Source organism: Labeo rohita, chromosome 17 (assembly GCF_022985175.1).
Source record: "Labeo rohita strain BAU-BD-2019 chromosome 17, IGBB_LRoh.1.0, whole genome shotgun sequence".
In the NCBI taxonomy this organism is placed as follows: domain Eukaryota; kingdom Metazoa; phylum Chordata; class Actinopteri; order Cypriniformes; family Cyprinidae; genus Labeo; species Labeo rohita.
The window spans coordinates 5,018,643-5,042,012 of NC_066885.1; the positions used below are offsets into that span (position 1 = coordinate 5,018,643).

The 23,370-nt window shown below is 34.9% G+C and overlaps 2 protein-coding genes across 2 annotated transcripts; one reads left to right on the top strand and one right to left on the bottom strand.

Annotated features, from left to right (window-relative positions):
• Positions 1 to 530: 530 nt before the first annotated feature.
• slc18b1 (solute carrier family 18 member B1) lies at positions 531 to 7,301 on the top strand. Its single transcript, XM_051133050.1, has 14 exons — positions 531 to 628; positions 792 to 925; positions 1,106 to 1,201; positions 1,288 to 1,361; positions 1,534 to 1,681; positions 2,800 to 2,956; positions 3,119 to 3,255; positions 3,356 to 3,457; positions 4,616 to 4,707; positions 4,820 to 4,915; positions 5,156 to 5,230; positions 5,323 to 5,416; positions 6,522 to 6,568; positions 6,767 to 7,301. The coding sequence occupies exons 1-14, from the start codon at positions 607 to 609 to the stop codon at positions 6,861 to 6,863; spliced, it is 1,371 nt and encodes a 456-aa protein (XP_050989007.1). The 5' UTR covers positions 531 to 606; the 3' UTR covers positions 6,864 to 7,301.
• Positions 7,302 to 7,446: 145 nt separating this feature from the next.
• On the bottom strand, positions 7,447 to 20,131 carry ahi1 (Abelson helper integration site 1). Its single transcript, XM_051133043.1, is given in 28 exon segments — positions 7,447 to 8,644; positions 8,716 to 8,795; positions 8,877 to 8,968; positions 9,045 to 9,207; positions 9,299 to 9,361; positions 10,261 to 10,319; positions 10,489 to 10,603; positions 10,916 to 10,947; positions 11,754 to 11,796; positions 12,486 to 12,676; positions 12,795 to 12,935; positions 13,020 to 13,150; positions 13,418 to 13,536; positions 13,640 to 13,746; positions 13,848 to 13,968; positions 13,970 to 14,078; positions 14,197 to 14,320; positions 15,235 to 15,367; positions 15,460 to 15,612; positions 15,706 to 15,891; positions 16,035 to 16,130; positions 16,218 to 16,410; positions 16,513 to 16,687; positions 18,205 to 18,320; positions 18,588 to 19,129; positions 19,220 to 19,344; positions 19,452 to 19,508; positions 20,010 to 20,131. Coding segments are annotated over 27 exon segments (3,585 nt in total). The 5' UTR covers positions 19,462 to 19,508; positions 20,010 to 20,131; the 3' UTR covers positions 7,447 to 8,478.
• Between the last annotated feature and the right edge of the window lie 3,239 nt (positions 20,132 to 23,370).

A 23,370-nucleotide genomic window follows, 5' to 3' on the forward strand; every position in this document is an offset into this window, starting at 1 on the left:
TTGTTTAGATAGAAATATCATTCCTACACTTGATTGTCACCCCAATAACTTGTATAACTTGCACCGACCTCTAGAAGGCGCGCTTGAGTTCACATTGCGCTGCCTTAGTCCTTCCTTGTTTGAATCTTGAAATTCATGTCTGCGAATCGGTTCGTTCACACGGTTCGTGCCTGTTCAATAAACCCAAACCGACTCACAATCACTGTCTCCATTTATTTAAATTAAACTTTTAATTTTATTATTTTATGCTGAAACTAGGCCTGTTAGGCCATTAAAATTGCATCAGTTGCTGTGTTCATTGTTCGAACGTGCATATATATAATATACATTACATGACAAAAAGATTTTGAAGAACACATTATCATAAAAAAACTCTAGTAATTTCTGTCTGAACATTTTTGTAATATTCCCAATATTAATAATAATGTCAATCATTTCCAAACACATCTGAGTGATCCGCGCTTTGCGAATCGGTTCGATCGAATCATCCAAGTGAATCAGTTCAAATGAATAATTCTTTTGAGAATCGGAGATCATTCAAGCTGTTTAGTTTCTCAACTGAGTTGACAGGTTGAACACGCGGTACGAAACCCCAGAAACTTGACAATGGATATCGATGAAGATATAGGTATGTACATACATTTAAATGATTGATTGTTGTTGGGTGATCAACATTTAGCAACGTTTTGAATCTTTAATGAGTTATGAACTTTTAGCACGTCTGCCAATGACAACAAATCCTTCTAGAGCATTTTACAGTTTCTTTACTGATATGTGTGAACTTTATACAGGTGATTCTTTACCACCAGAGGCTCCAACCACTAAAATGTCGAGACAACAGATATTAACACTTATTGCAATGGCCTCCATAAACTTCAGTTCAATGATCTGTTACTCCATTCTGGGACCATTTTTTCCAAATGAGGTACATAGATGATTTTTTTATATACTGTATAGAATATGAATTGTATTTTGACACAATATGAAATGCAGTAGAGTTTGTTCTAAGTAAGTACTTTACTTAGGGCATTTAAAGTTTAATAAAACATTCTACAGTATGATAAAATGTTTGTGTGAATTTATGTACATCTGATTTATTTTCTAGGCAAAGAAGAAAGGGGTCAGTCAAGCTATGATTGGTTTAATATTCGGAATCTATGCATTATGTACTTTGGTGGGCTCATTGATACTTGGTAAATATGTAAGTTAATCATTGTTTCAGAAGATAAACAACAGCTTTTCATTATGGATTGCACACTTTATTAGTGCAATTGACCTCTGTTTCAGATTGTCCAGATAGGAGCCAAGTTTATGATCGTGGCGGGGTTGTTTGTATCCAGCGTATGTACTGTACTCTTCGGGTCAGTAATTCTGTGATAATTTTATATTAACTTTTTATATTAACTAGGCCATTTATATGCTAGATAATGCCTAAATGCTGATAAAATGGGTGGAAAGTTCTGATGACTCGTGTTAAACTCATGGATGAGAGGTTTTAGTGTTTCATCATTAATGATATCATTTCTTCTGCAGGCTTCTTGACCAAGTGTCTGATGTGACAGTTTTCATCGTGCTCTGTTTTATCACACGGTGCATAAATGCAATTGGCTTTTCCGCAGCCGTTACGTCATCTTTTGCGGTTTCAGCAAAAGTTTTCCCCGACAACATAGCGACTGTTTTGGTGAGTTGTGGTCAGTGGTTGTTTTTCAGTGCAGTAATGGTGTTTTGGAGTAAAGTGACAAAGGAGGCACTATTGCACGTCACAAAAGATGTGCTGTTTCTCAGGAGAATCATCCCTGGATTTAGTTATTCAGTCTGTCTGGTTGTTTTGTTTCTCACGGTTTAGGCATATACACAATGATGGAACCGTTCTTATGTTTTTAATATTTATACAAGTGTATTAAAATTTTAATTACACTACCGTTCAAAAGTTTTTGAATGGTAAGACTTTTAATTTTTAAGTCTTCTCTGCTCACAAAGCCTGCATTTATTTGATCCAAAGTACAGCAAAACTGTGAAATTTTGAAATATTTTTACTATTTAAAATAACTGTTTTCTATTTGAATATATTTTAAAATGTGACTTATTCCTGTGATTTCAAAGCTGAATTTTTAGCATTATTACTCCAGTAACATGATCCTTCAGAAATCACTCTAATATTCTGTTTGGTCCTCAAAAAACATTTATTATTATTATGTTGAAAACAGCGTAGAGTAGAATTTTTTTTTTAGAAAGTTCAAAAGAACAGCATTTATCTGAAATAGAAATCTTTTGTAACATTGTAAATGTCTTTATCATCAGTTCTGATCAATTTAAAGAATCCTTGCTAAATAAAAGTATTAATTTCTATGATTTCTTAAAAAAAATAAAAATAAAATAAATAAATAAATAAATGATACTGACTCCAAGCTTGTGATATAGTATTGGTATAGTGTATAATGTTACAAAAGCTTTTTATTTCAGATAAATGCTGATCTTTGGATCTTTCTATTCATCAAAGAATCCTGAAAAAATGTACTCATCTGTTTTAAATTTTGATAATAATAATAGAAAATGTTTCTTGATCAGAAAATCTGCACATTTAGAATGATTGCTAAAGAATATGACACTGAAGATGCTGAAAATTTAGCTTTGAATTCACAGGAATAAATTACATTTTAAAATATACACAAATAGAAAGCAGTTATTTTAAATAATATATTTCACAGTGCTACTGATTTTGCTAAAAATCTTTAGACTGGTGGTGTATGCCTCTACAGTGAAGCAGAAGCTATAATTTTTAAAATTGTGTTTCCTCAGGGCTTCATGGAGATATTTACAGGTCTTGGCCTGATATTGGGGCCTCCGTTGGGCGGCTGGCTCTATCAGTCGTTTGGATATGAAATGCCATTCGTTTTCACAGGATGTCTTCTGTTTGCAACAGTGCCTCTCAATTGGTGGATTTTACCAAGCTTTGGTTAGTGCGGACTTCATACTGGTTAAATATTATGTGTTTTTAATAATTAAATTATTAGCCTATTCCTTGTCACAAGGATGTGATTGCCATGTGTCTGCTTTTGTTATTATTTGCCCTCCAGCCATGGAGATAGACATGTTTGTTTATTTCTTTTAAATATAGATGCTGTTCCCTCCCAGAATTCCTTCCTCAGATTGTGTACCAGAATAAAGATCCTTCTCATCTGCTTTGTGGTGTTCACGTTGAGTTCAGGACTTGGCTTCCTGGATGCAACACTGTCCATATTTGCCATTGAAAAGGTTAAGATTAAGAAACTATACAGAAAAACTACACATTAAAAAAAACATACTTAAATGTAATATATAGAAATACATCTTTGTACATATTTTTTGTGAACAGCTTAATCTCAGTGCTGGTTCAGTGGGGCTGCTCATGATTGGACTTTCACTGCCATATGGGGCGGCATCACCCATCTTTGGTGTGATCAGTGATAAATATCCTGTAAGTTAATATTTAAACAATTAGCAACATTTTTTAAAAAACTTTTTTTTTAATTGTAATTTTCCAATGACTTTTGATACTTTATTCTGCTATCTATCTATCTATTTATCTATCTACCTATATATATATATATATATGATTATTACTTAAATATTAGATATACACTGCCATTCAAAAGTTTGGAATCAGTAAGGTTTTTAATGTTTTTTTAAAGAAGTCTTTTCTGCTCATAAAGGCTGCATTTATTTGATTAAAAATACAGAAAAAAACAGTAATAATGTGAAATATTATTGCAATTTATAATAGTGGTTTTCTATTTTAATATACTTTAAAGTAGAATTTATTCCTGTTATGCAAAGCTAAATTTTCAGCATCATTACTTCAGTCTTCAGTGTCACATGATCCATCAGAAATCAGTCTAATATGCTGATTTATTATCAATATTAAAACAGTTGTGCTGCTTAATATATATATATATATTTTTTTTTTTAACCTGTGATAATGTTTTTTTAGGATTCTTTGATGAATGAAATGTTAAAAAGAACAGCATTTATTTAAAATAGAAATCTTTTGTAACAATACACATCACCGTTCAAAGTTTTGGGTCAGTAAATTTTTTTCTTTCTTTCATTCTTTGAAAGAAATGAATACTTTTTTTTAGCGAGGATGTGTTAAATTGATACAAAGTGATTGTAAAGACTTACATTGTTAGAAAAAAAAATCTATTTTGAATAAATGCTGTTCTTTTTAACTTTATATTCATCGAAAAAATCTGAAAAAGTATCACGGCTTCCAAAATAAATATTAAGCAGCAACTGTTTTTAACACTGATAATAAATCACCATATTAGAATGATTTCTGAAGGATCATGTGACACTGGAGACTGGTGTAATGGCTGATGAAAATTCAGCTTTGCATCACAGAAATAAATTATATTTTAAAGTATATTAAAATAGAAAACGTTATTTTAAATTGTAATAATATTTCATAATATTACTGTTTTTTTTCTGTATTTATGATCAAATAAATGGAAATTTGATGAGCATAAGAGACTTCTTTAAAAAACATAAAAAAAGTTATATATATTTAACCTTAACCCTGAACCCTATTTATTAAAAAATAACTTCATCTGTGGTTGTAAAATGATTTTCATTGCAGTCAATTAGGAAATGGATGATGGTGGTTGGAGGAATGGCCACAGCAGTGAGCTTTTGTTTCCTCGGTCCGCTTCCCGTTTTCCATATTAGGAGGTGAAACATTCATTTCTAATTTTTTTGAATGTTAATTCCTCAGCTTTTGCTGATTATATTTCATTAAAGCACAAAATTGTCACTAATCTTTGAAATATTATTGTGTGTTCAGTCAGCTCTGGCTCACCGTCCTCATGTTGATCGTGGTGGGTTTTTCTCTCTGCATGACCTGTATCCCAACCTTCGCTGAGATGATCGCTTGTGCACAGTGAGACAAATACATAATCATACAAATCCACTCCCAGTTCTCCCACTCACCACTGAGTCACATTTTATGTTAAGCCATTTCAGAGGTTGCTGTGACTGTAATTCAGTTATGTCACACTAGATTCCTGTAATGGTTTAAATAAGTGCAAGTGCAGTTAACCCTGAAACTGAGCAGAATAGAACAATACAAACCTCTACAAAATACAAACATGTTATGACGCACACGTTCCTCGTATTGCAGTGAAAATGGCTTTGAGGAAAGCTTGAGTACGCTGGGATTGGTGTCAGGCTTGTTCTCTGCAGTCTGGTCTGCTGGGTGTGTATTAAATTCAAGTTTACATGCAATATTCAAGAATATTCTTTAGAATTCCACCTTATGTAACCTGAATCATCTTTTTTATGCTGAAGGATGTTCTTTGGGCCGACAATCGGAGGATACATCACACAAGCACTCAACTTTGAATGGAGCGCAGGATTTCAAGGCGCACTCGCCTTTTTTGCTGTAAGAACAAACGTTATGCATATAAAAGCGTAACAGACCATTTGTATCATCTGCGCTGCCTTAAAGTCCCCCTGTAGTAAAAATCAAGATTTTTATGTTGTTTATTTGTCTATGTGGTGTTTTTAATATGCTTTTAGACAAACCATGTGCCAGTCCATTAATCAACACCACTGCTGAGTATTTTCTCCTTAAAACTGTAGTTTCCCAAAGGCTGTCCCAGAAATTGGGTTTGAAACAGCCCCCTTTTTTTTTTTTTTATTACGTCATAAACTTAAGTAACCAATCACGTCAAAGGATAGATTCCTATCATTAGCATGCAAAATATACCAATAGGATTATCTGCACAAAACCAAATATTAAATAGAGCACAACCACTAGGCGCTAACCGCTAACTTGAAAAATTATGATCGGGGATCGGGGGCTCTGGCTGGTGTTACTGTGTGGGGGCGTGGCTAATTTGCATATTCATAGATCCACGTATAGTAAATGAGGCAAGGGGAGTAGAGTTACATTCAACCTGTTTTGAGAAAATTATTTTCTTAACAAAAAACTTTTAAATATGTCATTTTGATGATCAAATATCAGTTTTAAGCGATAAAAATTTTGACTACAGGGGGACTTTAACTTCATTAATTAATGTATGAACTTTGATGATAAATGTGACCCTGGACCACAAAAAAAGTCTTAAGTAGCACAGGCATATTTGTAGCAACAGCCAAAAATACACTGTATGGGTCAAAATTATGCAAAAATTATTAGGATATTAAGTAAAAATCATGTTCAATTAAGAAATTTTGTAAATTTCCTACCGTAAATATATCAGAACTTAATTTTTGATTAGTAATATGCATTGCTAAGAACTTCATTTGGACAACTTTAATGGAGATTGTCTCAATATTTAGATTTTTTTTTTTTTTGCACCCTCAGATTACAGGTTTTCAAATAGTTGTACCTCAACCAAATATCAGTGGAAATCTTATTTATTCAGCTTTCAGATGATGTATAAATAAAATACAAAACATATAATTGACCCTTATGACTGGTTTTGTGGTCCAGGGTCACAAATACTAATTTATTGGCTTTTGTTTACCTTAACATTCTTTAGGCCTTACTACAAGTAATATATTTCACAATAGAGGACATACAAAAGAAGTAAGTACATTTTTTAATATTTTTATTACGTTAGTCAGCAATATGGTCAGTATTCATTAACTAAATTAAATAATGTAGTATTAATATTTTTAAAAAATATGAATATTTAGAAATCATTTATTCTGTGTTTCTTAAATTGGTAAAAACAGAAAACAGTCATAGGAAATCATGCATGATTTTTTTTTGTGTGTGTTTCAGGTCACAAAAGGCTAACAGGACTAACATGTCATTATCTAAAGGAGAAAAATCCCCTCTTCTCCCTAAGACAGATCATCTCAGGGTTGACGTCAGCTGAAATAAGCTGCTACATGCTTTTAAATGGAAAAATGGACTTAATCATATTGCTGCTAAATACAGGTGATGTGGAATATGATTAACAGATGACATGAAGAACACAGATAAGGTCAGTTTGACAGCAAAGATGTCATACATGTCTTATTTCAAGATCAGTTGAACCTTTACACAAGAGTTCAGTGGAAAGTCCTGTAAGAAAGTTGAATTAAGAGAGGAGATTATGTGTTACAATTTAATGCATACTTGTAACAAGATGACATTTACACTAAACAGAGCTGAGATGTGCCTTTTGATAAACCCTTAAAGTGTTTATTTTTTCTTAGTTTTTGTCGTATTTATTGCATTTAGTAACTTAATGATTAACGTGAGATGTAATATGATCCATTCTAAAGAAAAACAAAAAAACAGGTGTACAAGTAAATGACACCCCTTAAGAGTTCCTTGTGTATGTAATAATTCATTACCTCATATAGAGTGAGTCTTTCAGTACAGTACACTGGATTATTTCTGAGGTCTTAGAAATCTTTTGGACTAGTGCAAGAATGTGGGATTTGTATTTTAATATTTCTTATGAGATTACCAGTCTATCCTTAGTTTATGACTGACCCCATTATAACTGCTTTTACAGATTTACAAAATAATGCCATATTCCTGATCGAAACAAATTCTATAAATGTGACCCTGAACGACAAAACCAGTCTTAAGTAGTACGGGTATATTTGTAGCAATAGACAACAATACATTGTATGGGTCAAAATTATCGATTTTTTTCTCTTTTTATGCCAAAAATTATTAGGATATTAAGTAACGATATTAAGATATTTTGTAAATTTCCTGCCGTAAATATATCAAAACTTACTTTTTGATTAGTAATGTGCATTGCTGAGAACTTCATTTGGACAACTTTAAAGGCGATTTTCTCAATATTTTAATTTTTGCACCCTCAGATTCCAGATTTTCAAAAAGTTTCAAAATATCTCGGCCAAATATTGTCCTATCCTAACAAACCATATATCAATGATGATACAAATCTCAATTTTAAAAAACGGACCCTTGTGACTAGTTTTGAGGTCCAGGGTCACAAATGTACAGTACAGTTTTACAAAATACATTTTTGCAATGTGCATAAATAGCATTGAGATCCTTCAGTACTTTGGAGCTGTTGCATAAATATTGACCCTTCCAACACTGCAAAAGTTGTTTTTTGCAAAAATTGGAACATTTTGTCATACAGAAATGTATACATATATTTAATCAACTGCAAACATTAACTCTGGTGCAAAATAAATACCCTAGTTTATTCCCTTCTGTGATATGTGAACAAAATATATATTTATATTAGATATGTCATTATGATTACTGCTGCAGTTGTTGCTGTTATACTGAAAATGTAATTTAAACAACATGTTTAAACATCAAACTTAAAATAACACAAAATGCTGTACATAAATACAGTAAAAAAATCCTGTAAAACTACATAATACAAATATCAGTATCAAAATTACAAAATATATATTTTAAAATAAGGCCAACTACAAAAATACATCCACATGAAACACTTTTGGAAACACATTGTTTCTATGTCTTTAGTTCCTTCATAACCACATTCAGTCACATTAGTTCAGTCCTTCAGCTTCAAACGCACCGTTGGCTTGGCCCAGTCTGGGGAGGGGTCTCCTTCTTCTGGAAGATGCTAAAGACATCTCATGATCTGAGGATGGGACCTGAGGCAGATCAGAGGGAACTTCACTCCGCTTCACCTTTTTCTTCTTCTTTTTTGTTCTGTGGAGAAAATATGATCAATATGTGCTCAAGAAACCACTACTCGGATCACAGATTTGGTTAATTCATACTTGGTGGAGGAGGCCTCAGGGTCAGTGTCCAGCTCTGAGCTGATCTTCAGGTCTCCAGAGGCACTAATGGCTGCAGACAGCTGCAGAAACAGAGATCATAAAGGTCAAACTATAACGTTTAACTTACTGTATGGAAAGAATTAATGATAATTTGTCATTACCTGGACTGGTGTTGCACACTCAGCTCCTTCAGGTTGATCTAATGGTGACGGCTGTGCTTCTAAAGCTCTTGAGAGCTCCTCATCAAAACTTCCTATGGGAGACGCACATGGATTTAGACAATATAATAACATACACATGCTTTTGGTTATCAAACCTCATTCACAAACCTTCATCAGCCACATAAGATGCTGGGAAATATCCCTCCTGTCCACTGACCAGTCGCCCAAACCACCAGCTGTCGTTGTCTTTGTACAGCACATGGATCACATCACCACGTCGTATCGACAGCTCATCTGATCGATTGGCTCTGTACTCGTACAAAGACACAACCTAAAGGACATTTAATACAAGACGTTATAAACCAACTCTAATAACTTCACATTTACAGTAATGTATTATAATAAAACATGTAAAAGTTTACCGTTTGATGGATTTGCCCAAAGTCTGTCTCTGCTTGTTGAGAGAATTCATAATCCAGTAAACTCTGTTGACATGAACACAGTCTTCAATAATCTTTTAAACACACCAAAACTACAAAAACCAATCCATAAATATATATTATATTACTGCTTATCCGAGCCGACGAAGAAGGGTGTTATCTAGTGCAACGATTGGTTATCTTAATAAAAATAATACAATTTATATATTTTTAATCTCAAACGCTCGTCTTGTTTCATCTCTGCCTGGACTGTTTTTCTTCGGTTCATGACAGTTAGGGTATGTCGAAAACCTCCCATCTCATGTTCTCCCTCAACTTCAAAATCGTCCTATATCTCTGTTTTACCTTTTTTGTTAAGAGGGTTTGATCTTCTTGGCATGTTCACTTTGCAAAGACTGGGTTGGTACTTCGGCGATGTGGGAGGATTTTTAAATGATTTTTGAAGTTGAGGAAGAAACTAAGATTGGAGTTTTTCGACATACCCAAACTGTGTTGAGCCAGAATACAAACAGCTCAGGGGCGGCAAGGCAAGACTAGCGTTTGAGATTAAAAAGTATTTAAATTGTATTATTTTAAATGAAAATAACCGATCGCTTTGCTAGATAAGACCCTTCTTCCTCAGTTTACAACCGCATTTGGGATCGTTTGAAGCTGATTTAAACTGCATTTTGAAAGTTCAAAATCGGGGCACCACATCAGTCCATTATATGGAGAAAAATGCAGAAATGTTTTCCTCAAAAAACAATTTCTTACGACGCATCTTGCATGACAAAGGGGTGACTACATTATATGTGAATCTTTGTTTTGGAAGTGGACTTCTCCTTTAAAACAACAATGCAAGTCTTTCTTGTAACTTTTTTTTTCAGTGTGTCCTTCCTGAAAAAAGTATTAATTTCTTAAAAACCTTTAAATGGTAGTGCAATCAACAGATCACAGTGTCTTACTTTTTGGTGTTTGAGAGATGGAGTTCTTCTAATGGGCTGCCCAGCAGGACTGTAACCACCTATGAGAGGAGAGGATGATTTAAAAACCTAATGACACGATTTTAAGTGCCTTATAAACAAACTAAACTTTTCAAAATACATACTAAAATTTTTCAGTGAGATGTGCTCTTCATAACAATGCATGCTCAATTATCCTATATAATATGAAGGATAATGTAGAGAACATACTGCTGTGTGAGGTGAGTGTAGCCTGTGGAATGAGTTGAGCGCTGAGTGACGTGGACATCTGTAGTTTGGAGTGAGGAGACAGTAGAGATGGAGGTGGAAGATATGAGGCCAGGCCCTGAAACAAACCACAACAACAAGTGCTCAATGTGGGACTAAGGTTCAGTGTAAATGCTACATTATACAGTTTCTATTTTGAATCTATAAAAATATGTGTCAATCCCATTGCAAATTGTTTGTAATCATTATATAATCAGTTCAAGGTTCAAGAACTTTACCTGCCAACTGTAATAAAAAGGTTTAAGGCAGAATAATGTTACCAAAACCAAACCAAGTGCTGTTTGTGTCTTTAGACATATTTCAATAAACTATAAAATCTATTTTACAGATGTAGCTTCTATAGCCAAGTGCAAAAGACAGAAATATTCACCTCTTGGCTCCTTCCCAGATAAGACATGCCACCTTTAAAAAAAAACAAACAAACAAACAAACATATTTTTGTCAGTTTACAACAGAATTGATTGCACACATATTAGATATACATCTTATTTTCTTAATTTCAAATAAACATTATCATACACTACATACACTACCAGTCAAAAGTTTTTGAACAGTATTTTTTTTCCCAAGAAGTCCCGTCTGCTCACCAAGCCTGCATTTATTTGATCCAAAATACACCAAAAGCCGTAATATTGTAAAATATTTTTACTATTTAAAATAACTGCTTTCTATTTGAATACATTTTAAAATGTAATTTATTACTGTGATCAAAGCTACATTTTCAGCATCATTACTCCAGTCTTCTAATATGCTGATTTGCCGTTTAAGAAATATTTTTATTATTATCAATATTTAAAACAGTCGAGTAGATTTTTTCAGGACTCTTTGATGAATAGAAAGATCCAAAGATCAGCATTTATCTAACATAAAAAGCTTTTGTAACATTATGCACTCAACATAAAAACAACATTTCAACATAAAAGTAAATGTTTTTTGAGCAACAAATCAGAATATTTGAATGATTTCTCATGTGACTGGAGTAATGATGCTAAAAATTCAGCTTTGAAATCACAGGAATAAACTACATTTTAAAATATATTCAAATAGAAAGCAGTTATTTTAAATAGTAAAAATATTTCAGAATTTTCCTGTTTTTGCTGTATTTTGGATCAAATAAATGCAGGCTTGGTGAGCAGAAGAGACTTCTTTAAAAAACATTAAAAATCTTACGGTTCAAAAACTTTTGACTGATAGTGTGCATCACTTGCCTTGTTCATACATATCCACACCAGGGGAACTACGATGGGGCTCCTGGAAGAAAATAAAAGTATAAATGACAGATTATTCACTGAATTATAATGCTGATAATAATCACTCACCATTTAATTAAATTTACAACAACATTCTATTTTTCTGATAGACTATATGTGACCCTGGACCACAAAACCAGTCATAATGGTCAATTTCTTGAAACTGAGATTTATACATCATCTAAAATCAATGTAAATAAATAAGCTTTCCATTGATGTATGGTTTGTTATAACAGGACAATATTTGTTTGAGATACATCTATATGAAAATCTGGAATCTGAGAGTGAAAAAACACTTCAAAACATCGAGAAAATCACCTTTAAAGTTGTCCCAATGAAGTTCTTAGCAATGCATATTACTATTCAAAAATTAAGTTCTGGTATATTTACGGTAGGAAATTAACAAAATATCTTCATGGAACATGATCTTTACCTAAAAAAGGAAAAATCGATAATTTTGACCCATGTGATGTATTGCAATTGCCACAAATATACCCTTGCTACTTACGACTGGTTTTGTGGTTCAGGGTCACATATGGCCTTCAAAACCTTCTGATTCAAACTAAAAACCTTCAAGCTTTTAAAAGTACTTAAAACTTTCTGGTCAGGCTTTCTCAAGCCAACATCCAAGTTTGTCCTGCTGAACTTTTTTTTTATCTAGTTAAATATAATGTTAAATAACATGTTTACCAGTACAGAGTCTAGTTTCTGTTTGACCCGCTGCATCTTTAGGGACACACGAGCTGTGCTGGCAAATCGGTCCATGCCGGTGGCAGAAGGATTCTGGAAGGTCATGACCTCTGTTGAATTCCTGCCCGTCTTACTCTCCAGGATCTCTGACTGACTCAAACCTCTCAAACTCTCCACCTCCATCTGAGCCACTGCGTACGAGCACAAAACACTCATCTTTAAAAAAAAAAAAAAATGACCATGTGACCCACGTCTCTAAATACTAATGAATCTGAATCAGTGGTTTTCTGAGTCATTTAGAGGACTCACCCTTCCGGTCATACAGATAAAGATGGATGGGCTGGTTTTGGCCGAAGGAACAGAAGGCCACCATGTTCTCATGAGGATGGAAAGCTACAGCTCGAAGCGCAGATGTATAGCACAGCTCAGAGTACACAGCAACCTGGTCACCTGCACAACAGATATTCATATTCAACCTTCACTTGGATTTTTTTTTGTATTTCAAGCTAAAGTGACTCAAAAGAATCTCCAAACCTGTCTCAGAGTTCCACACGTATGCAAGTCCATCTTCACTGCCTGAAAAGATGAAGCTTCCACAGGGAGTGTACGTGCTGTTGATTCGCTCCCTGTAGTTTGTGGCACCAATGTATTTCTTCACTGCAAGACTGTAAAACAATTTGCATTTATCTTTGATTACTACCCTGCATGCTGGTACTATGAAATTTGCTTTTTAAGAAGTCATATTTAAAGTCAGCTTGCCAAATACATAATAAGAACATATATGGTCTCACTGCACATGATTGATCTGTGCACATTATTAATTCTGAATTAAAAATGACTTAATCTTAAATCATTTAAAATTTCAAAATGTCATAATATTACATTATATTATTAAATATTCAAAAATCAGATATTTAAAGTTAAATACTTACATTCTCAAATCCATGACCCTCAAAACACTGTCTTTGGCATGAATTAAAAGTCGTCTTCCGTTTGGATGCACCTCTAAGGAATTGATGGATATTCCGTTCAGATCAGCCTCTTTAATTTCCTGAAGAGAAATATTTAATTTTCAAATGATTAAATTAGATCAAATCATGATTTCATATTATGATTTATGTAGCTCTTCTATACAATTTTGAGAATCCATTTACCCTCTCAATGCTCCATTGACTGGTCAGTGTACGGTGAGACCCAGGCACAACCTTCGTTCCCCACACAATAATGAGGCCAGAATTGTCCGCAGAAAACATTTTGCTTCCTATGTTAAGACATTTACACATTTAGACACTTATGAAAGAGTCAATAATGTTTCAAATCACAGCTTTTAATTTCAATTCCAGACATTCATTTACTCTGTACCTTCTGGATCAAAACACAATGTGTTGATGAAAGTCTTGTGTCCGTCAAACTCTTGCAGAAGTTGCCCGTTCACGTCTTGTATATCCACGTTCCAGACCCGCAGGACCCCGTCGTAACCCCCCCGTCACCACCAGACTCTGGGTTTGTGGGTGGAACTGGGCGCAGTACACGAATGAAGGGTGTGGAAGAGTTTTATGAGCAAAACTCTGCAGTTGTTCAACATTCCACACTCTGAAAAAGGAAATTAAAAGAATGATGGCTCACACTTTCACTCATATTTGAGTGTAATTATGCGTTGCATATGTTGTAAATTCTGTATGTGCAAAAAAAAAAAAAAGGCATTTTTTACCTTACTGTTCCATCAGAGGATGCAGTTAATAATCCATTATCATCTCTGGACCAGCAGAGATCATACACAACGCTCAGATGGCCATTAAAGGATGCCAAAACTTTTCCAGACGGAATCTCATATACTAAAAATAGACACAGAGATGCAAAAAATAGAGACATTTCATTAAATTACATACAGGAATACAGTATTTGCAGAAGTTTATGATTAGTTGACACATATTTTTAACTTTTTTTAATGTTAGGTTAAAATGTATGTAAGTGAAAGAATAATGTGAAAGAAAAAAATCTTCAATGTATGTGACCCTGGACCACAAATGTAGTCTTAAGTAGCGCAGGTATATTTGTAGCAATAGCCAAAAATACACTGTATGCGTCAAAATTATCAATTTTTCTTTTATGCCAAAAATCATTAGGATATTTAGTATAGATCATGTTCCATTAAGATATTTTGTAAATTTTCTACCGTAAATGTTTCAAGACTTAATTTTTTGATTAATAATATGCATTGCTAAGAACTTAATTTAGACAACTTTAAAAGCAATTTTCTCAATATTTAGATTTTTATACCCTCATATTCCAGATTTTCAAATATGGTATTTTATGACTGGTTTTGTGGTCCAGGATCACATATTATATTTTTCTTTTTATATACATGCACATTTATTTTGCATTTTAGGCTTTTCATTTAAGTTTTTCACCACATTTAATCACATTTTTGCCTTCACTAAATTATTTTAATTTGTACTGAATGGTAATGTACCATTTGGTGTGGTGAATAAAAATATTCCTTGTAGTATCTTAAATAATATTAAATCATAAAAATAATATTAAATCATTAAAAAGCTTATTAATAAATTAATAAGCTAACTAATAATAAAAGTATAAGCTAAGCAAAATTCTGTTTAAAACCATTTTAGATAAAGTATAGCATGTCACAATTTTAACCTTTCAAAACTATTTTGTCAACTTAAAAGTTTGTTTTTGTGATGAAAATGTATGAAAAAAATATAAAAATACAGAAATACGAATTTCTTACTAATGATTGGGAACGCATCTCTATCTGCACAAGCAGCTGCTAATGCACGTCCATCATGAGAGAAACGCAAAGTAAAACAGCCCATCTGACCTCCACGGAAAGAGTGCATTGGCTTATTCGGGATGCGGCACACCTGTTTATACAGACAATAGGAAACATATTAGGTTAAACAAAAGGATTACTGACTTCCCTAACTTTTATCACTATAAAGCAAATAAATATAACCTGTCCGGGTATGCGGCTCCACTTAATGATTTCTGATTTGCTCTCCAGTATCTGTGTGCTGGTTTTATTGGTCATTTCAGTATTGAGCTCACTGTAGGAGGTGCTGCCGCGCTCCTGTTGGAGAGCCATCATAGAGCGGATACTGGGGTCCACCTGTGCAACAAATCCAGATCAGATCTAACTTCAATGAGCACCAATTTTTAGTCTTTTCACTGTGGTTTTTAAATTTTAAAAAAGTGAACCTACATGTTCTGGTGGTTTGAGGCCTTTTACTGTGATGTATAGGGTTGAGGCGTATTTGCTCCTTGGGAACTTTGACCACCACTGAAACACTTCAACTGTTTGTGGCAGTTTCTTTGCCCGTGGAGGAGGGCAGTAAAGCTGCAGACGCAGTTTGGTGTTAACATTCAAGACACCATTGGTTCCTACAAGCTAGAGAAAATATTTGAAGAGCTTGATACAGTTCCAGTTTCATAAAACAAACATAACTGCTATGGAGCTCAAATAAAATAACCAAACATCTATGAAAAAGTGACCAAATAGTCTAAAGACTAAAGTAATATCTAAGCTAGTACCTTCAAAAAAGCCCAGGCGATCTTCCGGAAACCCCTTTCATGTCGGTCAACAGAGACATTTGTTCGTGCTTCCTCCATACTGATGAAATCCAGAATCTGTAACATCACATTAAGTGTTTTAGTCATTATTTTGTTTGCTCTGAGAATGCAAATATAGTTTTAAACTTATCCAAGTGCACAAACCTCAAAAAACAGCATCACGTGTGGACTCTCGTCATCGTCTTGTAGGAAATATCCGAAGCGCTCATTGAAGATGATCTGTTCCTCCCATTCTGGAACTGTATTTTTGTGTTTCTTGAAGTCAAATGGTTGAGTTATGATGGGCAGGATGTGCTCGATGTTTTCTTGCTCATAGAAGGATGAAACATGACGATGACTGAGAACCAAATAAAACACTGAGAATAAATCAGACTGCATTTGGTACAAAGACTATCCATCAAGTTTTGGTTTTAGTGGTAAAAACAAGTGAACTCCACACCTGTCCTCTTTCTTGACATACTGTCCAGTGACCTCATCAACTACATGAACTTTAACCATGGGGTGAGACACCATCAGGTCTGTCTTTAGCTTGTCTGTCCTGTGGATATAAACTCCCAGTACCAGACTGTCATCAAAGGATTGTTTCTCTTGTGCCTGTTCCTCCTCAACAATCACTACAACCACAAATTAACATTTGAACACAATCAGTATTAATAGCACATCTGTAAATAATAATTTTAACAAGATCAAAAGTTCATATACACCTTGCAGAATCTACAAAATGTTAATCATTTTACCAAAATAAGAGGGACCATACATGATGCATGTTATTTTTCACTTAGTACTGACCTGAATAAGATATTTCACATAAAATACTTCTACATATAGTCCACAAGAGAAAATGTATTAAAAAAAAAAAACCCTGTTCAAAAGTTAACATACACTTGATTCTTAATACTGTGTTACTTCTTAATACTTGTTACCTGAATGATCCACAGCTGTGTTTTTTTGTTTAGTGATAGTTCATGAGTCCCTTGTTAAACTGCCCGCTGTTCTTCAGAAAAATCCTTCAGATTCCACCAATTATTTGGTTTTTCAGCATTTTTTTGTGTATTTGAACCCTTTCCAGCAATGACTGTATGATTTTGAGATCCATCTTTTTACACTGACGACAACTGAGGGACTCATATGCAACTATTACAGAAGGTTCAAACACTCACTGATGCTCCAGAACGAAAAATCATGCATTAAGAGCCGGGGTAAACTTTTGAACGGAATGAGGATGTGTACATTTTCCTTATCTTGCTTAAATATCATATTTTTTCATTTAGTACTGCCCTTCAGAAGCTACAGAAGATACTTACATGTTCCCCAGAAGATAAAATAAGTTAAATTTACCCTGATCTTCGAATTCAAAAAGTGTTCATCCGCCACCTCTTAATGCTTAGTTTTGCCTTCTAGAGCATCAGTGAGTGTTTGAACCTTTTGTAATAGTTGCATATGTGTCCCTCAGTTGTCCTCAGTGTGAAAAGATGGATCTCAAAATTATATAGTCATTGTTGGAAAGGGCTCAAATACACAAAAATGCTGAAAAACCAAAGAATTTGTTGGACCTGAATGACTTTTCTCAAGAACAGCAGGCACTTTAACTGCTCAGGACAAACAAGGAACTCATGAACAACTATCACTAAACAAAACAAAAAAAAAAAAATCACAGCTGTGGATCATTCAAGTAACAACACAGTATTAAGAATCAAGTGTATGTAAACTTTTGAACCGGGTCATTTTTATAAATTCAACTATTACTTTCTCTTGTGGACTATATGTAAACGTCTTTTTATGTGAAATATCTTATTCTGTTCAGTACTAAGTAAAAAACAACATGCATTTTGTATGATCCCTCTTATTTTGGTAAAATAATTAACATTTGCAGATTCAGCAAGGTGTATGTAAATGTTTGATTTCAACTGTACATACTGAAAGAATACAGTGGTGGCGACCAAAAGAACGAATGAAAAAACCTGCAAACTGCAGCTATATCAGAATGAATGAATTTGAAAAATTGAGTAAATATTCCATTTCTGATATTTATATTTATATTGATCCTAGAAATGAAAGAAAAATTCAAATTAAGAAAAATTAAAATGTTTTATGGCGATGACACCAATGTAGTGCCTACAGCCTATCATACCTTCTTTTAGTTTCTTTTTCTTCTTTACTTTGGGTTTTACCACGTCCTCCTTGAACTCCTCCACAGCATCATCCTGGACATTTTCTGTCTGGTTATCCACTGACACTTCAGTCTGACTGCAAACAAAAAGGCAAAATAAAATTAAGAGGAAAATCCATCATGCTTTTTACCTTAGAAATGTTTCAAAAGAAGTCATGTTACTCTCTTACTCTGCTACCATGCTTAACTGTTGGATAAGGCTACTTTTAACCTTGATTTAAAGGTGAAGTGCGTCATTTCTGCAACTCTAGCATCTCCAAACAAATATGAAAAATTCAACGTAGTGTGAAAATAATCTTTCTCCTAATATGAATGGCATTTACTGTGATCATTTAGGAATTTACCTTCTATCACCATCATGTTTACTTGATTTCACCTTCTTCTTTTTCTTCTCCAGCTCATTGTTTAGCACCTGGCTCTCTACAAGCTTCTCCGTGGCTTTCTTCCGTGCCGTTTTCTTTCCAGCCGTCTCTTCCTCCTGTGAGATCTGATGTTGGTACGCCTGTAGATAATCATCCTCCGTCTCTGTATCTTCTTTCTGTCTACTGACATCTTTTCCAATTTTATGCTTTCCTTTCCTAGTCTTCCTAGTATGTTTTCCATCGATTTCTGTATCAGTCCTCCCGTCGTTGTCTTCTTCATCATGAACAGGTGGTGGTGGTAGTTGTGGGAGCTTTCTTTTGCTTCTCTTTTTCCCGCTGGTCTGCGTGGACTCCTCCTCACTTACAGCATTGTTGATGTTGGTCTTTTCCGATGCTTCCCTCTCTCTGCGCCTGTTTTTGGTGTATCTAGGACTGCCCTGAGCTGGATCATATGTGTTATGGATAATAGCTTCATCATCTTCAGTGTCTTTACTCAAATCAAGGTTCTTCTTCAAGTTCTGAAGCTGCAGGAAAAAAGGATGGAGTTCAGATAACGTATGTTGAATTAAGTTATGTTTTTCTTAATTAAATAAAGATTTTTTACTATGACTAACCACAATAATTTCCTGGGACTGGTCGGTGACATGTTTGGCTTTCTTTTTCTCAGAGGGAGGATTTGTGTATCTCTTCAACACCTCGTCAAAGCGAGCTTTTGTTCTAGCTCTCACATCACTTTGACCTTTCAAAACAGAGATTTACAAACAAATCTGGACATAAGAGCATCCATGATCATCAGTGACAGGGAAAAGAGCTGTTATAGATCAAGTATGAGTGATCTTTACTCACCTGCAGGCATTCTGTTGAACTATGGACAAATTCATTCTGGAAACAACAGTCCTAAAACTGAAAATATCATACATTACCATGGAGTCAAAGAACAACTGATGTTTCTAAGTCTAATGAAACCTTTAGAAAATCTTTATTTGCTGTTGTAGATACAATGTTGTAGAAACAGTTTAGTTACTCTTACTAGAACTGCTGTTGAGTTAAGAAGATTATGTAACATTAACTTTACCGCCAACACAGAAACACCTCTAAAATTCCCGCTATTCCGTGCTCCACAAACGTCTATATCGCTAGCTTAAAAGCTAATTGAAAACAACTCCAAGTTCATCTGATTATTAATTTGATTATGACTATAATATAACGTTATAATGAGTATGACTGTAATTGCGACTGTTGATATTGTAAGCTCTGCTAAATTTCACACGTAAGCGGACAACAATACAAACAAATCACTGCAAGCGCAAAGTATTCTGATAGTCTCGCGAGAAACATGCAGCGAATCTGTATAATTTTATATCTGCTACAGTTACCTGTAGGGTCCCAGTGACATAAACGTACATTATATGCCGTAAATGTGGCGAAGAAGTCAAATCATGTCTGCTGTAGAGGATCCACGAATGATTTCAGTGAGCCGCCATTGCTGGCGCGACCGTTTCCAACAGCAGCAACAACAACAAGATTAGCCCCGCCTCCCTTGGTTACCGTTACCACGTCAATCAAGAAACCTACACGCCTAAGTTGAATGCTACACTAGTTTCTACTAAACTTGGCATTTCATACTACGAATGTTACTTGATATGTGGCAAATTGCTTGTAATGTTCATCATTTGTAAGTCGCTTTGAATAAAAGCGTTTAATAAATAAATAAATGAAGATGAATTTCAAGGACAAATGAACCTTGTGCAGTACGTTCTTCTCACCACCAGAGGTCTCTGTCATCTGCTTATTGAAATTGTCCTAATATTTCACACACAGGTCACAAACATCTTGCAAATGCAAATTCTTTTAAAACTATTTTAACTCTTCTAAAAATGATATTTTTGCGTAGTAACTCTACACACTAACATACAATAATTAGCCACATACATGCCAAACTACACACTGATGTGAAAATGTAAAACACTACTCTCAGGTGTCTTTGTTTGTTCAGAGTGCAGCAGAGTTTGTCATAGCACTGGCACATGCATATGCAGACTTACAATGTATATACAGTATGTATGTACAACTGACTATTTTTACACAGTTATGCAACTGAACTGAATCAATACTGAACTTGCTTGAGCTGTATAATGACACTATTGACTTGAAAGAGCTGCTTTACAGCAGAATGTGAATTTGATACTGCTGCTGAGAAACAATCTATAATGTATAAAGCACTTTAGAAATAAAGTTGATTTTCCGGTTTGTACGCATATGCAGAGTATTTGTAATATATAACTTGTAATATATAACTGTCGTCCTTTATGTAGTTACATACTGCAGCCACTAGGTGGCAACAAGTGACAGCACTGTGAGTTATTTATTGAATCGTTCAAGAGATTCGTTCTATCATGTTGATTCATTCTGAACTAGAGGGTGACACGGGAGTGGATTTTCAAACCTCTCCCGTCCCACTCCCACAAAAAAACCCATCCCATCCCAATCCCACGAAAAAACTGGGAGAAAATCCTGTCCCGTCCCAATCCTGGAAGAATGACTCCCATTCCCTCCCACTCCCGTATTATGTTTTTTTGGCTGGAATCTGCCAGTTACAGTAAAGAATACAGTACAGATCACAGTATGGCCGTAACGTTTTTTTACATTAGTTGAATAAAAATGCAAAATTTAGGGGTTTTTTATTGAACTGAAAGCCATCTTAAACAAATGCACAGTGTGCATTGCACACACATTAAATTTCATGTAAATCATTCATGCAAACACACGTTTCCTATTTGAATTGGTCCATTTGAAAGTAGACATTTCACTCTACAGTCATGTGAAAAAGTTCGGACATCTTATTAAATTTCATGGTTTTCTGTATCAGGACATAATAAAAAATGATCTGGTCCTTGGCAGGTCTTAAAATCTGGAAAATAAATCCTTAGATAAACATCATCACATGACATATCACACTGTGTCATTATTTATTTAAGAAAAATACAGCCAAGAGGGAAAGGCCATGTGTGACAAAGTTAGGACACCCTATGAGTCAATTGCCTGTAGCAGCAATAACTTGAAGCATTCATTTTCTGTGTGACTTTATCAGTCTCTCACATCGTTCTGGAGGAATTTGGACCGCTCTTCTTTTCAGCGTTGCTCCAGTTTATTGAGGTTTGTGGGCATTTGCTTAAGCACAGCTCTCAGCACAGCATTTGAGTCAGGATGAGCTCTGGACTTGGACTGGGCTACTGCAACACCTTGATTCTTTTCTTTTCAGCCATTCTGTTATAGATTTGATGGTGTGCTTGGGATCATTGTCCTGTTGCAAGACCCAATTTTGGCCCAACATTAGATGTCGGACAAATGCCTTTGCATTTGACACTAGAATACTTTGATATACAGAGGAGTTCATGGCCAACTCAATGACTGTGAGGTGCCCAGGTCCTGTGGCTACAAAACACACCCAAAATGATCAGCCCTCCTCCAGCATGCTTGTGTTTTGGTATGAGGTGTTTGTGCTGATATGCTTTTTAGGTTTTCACCAAACTTGGCGCTGTGCATTATGTCCAAACATCTCCACTTCGGTCTCGTCTGTTCAGAGGACATTATTCTAGAAGACTTGTGTTTTGTTCAGATGTAACTTTGCAGACCTAAACTGTGCTGCATTGTTTTGTTTTTTTTACATAGAAGAGGCTTTCTTCTGCCAAGCCTTCCAAACATGCCATTTTTGTCCCTTATTTTTCTAATAGTATTGTCATGAACTTGATCATTTAACATGTTAACTGAGGCTTGTAGAGTCTGATGTGTGTCTTGGGTTGTCTGCCATTTCTCTGAGCTTTACACGGTCTGATCTTGTGGTGAATTTTCTGGGACGTCCACTCCTGGAAGGAGAGGTGTCTGTTTTAAATGTCTTCCACTTGTGAATAAACTTCAGATTGTTTGGAAATGGCCCTATTACTCTTCTCAGATTGACGGCAGCAACACTTGCTTCTCTAAGATGATTGCTGATGTCTTACCTCCTTGGCATGTCTTACCTCCTTACCTCACACAGCTGAAGGCTCCAGACCAGCAAACTGCCAAAGCTTTTGCGTTTATAGAAGCGCTCAGACTTGCTGATGATCAGTTAATCAAAGGTATTTGATTAGCAGTGCTTGACTGTTATTTACCTTCTTAATTCCAATGTAAACAGTAAGGGTGTCCTAACTTTGTCACACATGGCTTTTCCATTTTGGCTTTATTTTTGTTCAGTAAATAATGACACGGTGCAATTTGTCTTGTGTTGTTGTTCACCTGAGGTTTTATTTTCAAAATTTTAAGAGCGGCCAAGGACCAGATTTGTTTTAATGATGTCCTGATTCGGAAAACCATAGAATTCAGTAGGGTGTCCTAACTTTTTCACATGACTGTATAGATATATTTTCTTGTCTCTAAAGCAAGAATACACAGAGTTTCGAAGTGAAGTTCACAGAGACAGGCGGCAGAAAGCTCGTCCTTTTTGCTTTAATTAGTTTACAAAAGCGCAACGTTTCCTTGTTTTTCTGAGTGCACACAAATAAACGTCTTTACAGATTCGAATGATGCCTATCACTCTTATCTGTATGACCAAAAATGACGGTATTTTGAGAGCAAGTGACCGCACCGGCACCTCTGTCATGCAGTACCGCGCTACTATTCGGCTTCCACACTCGTACTGACACTTCAATAGCGCACATTTTTCTAGGTTAACATTAGATTGAGCGGCCATGTAAACTTCCTACTACATACATCTTTCAGATGAAAA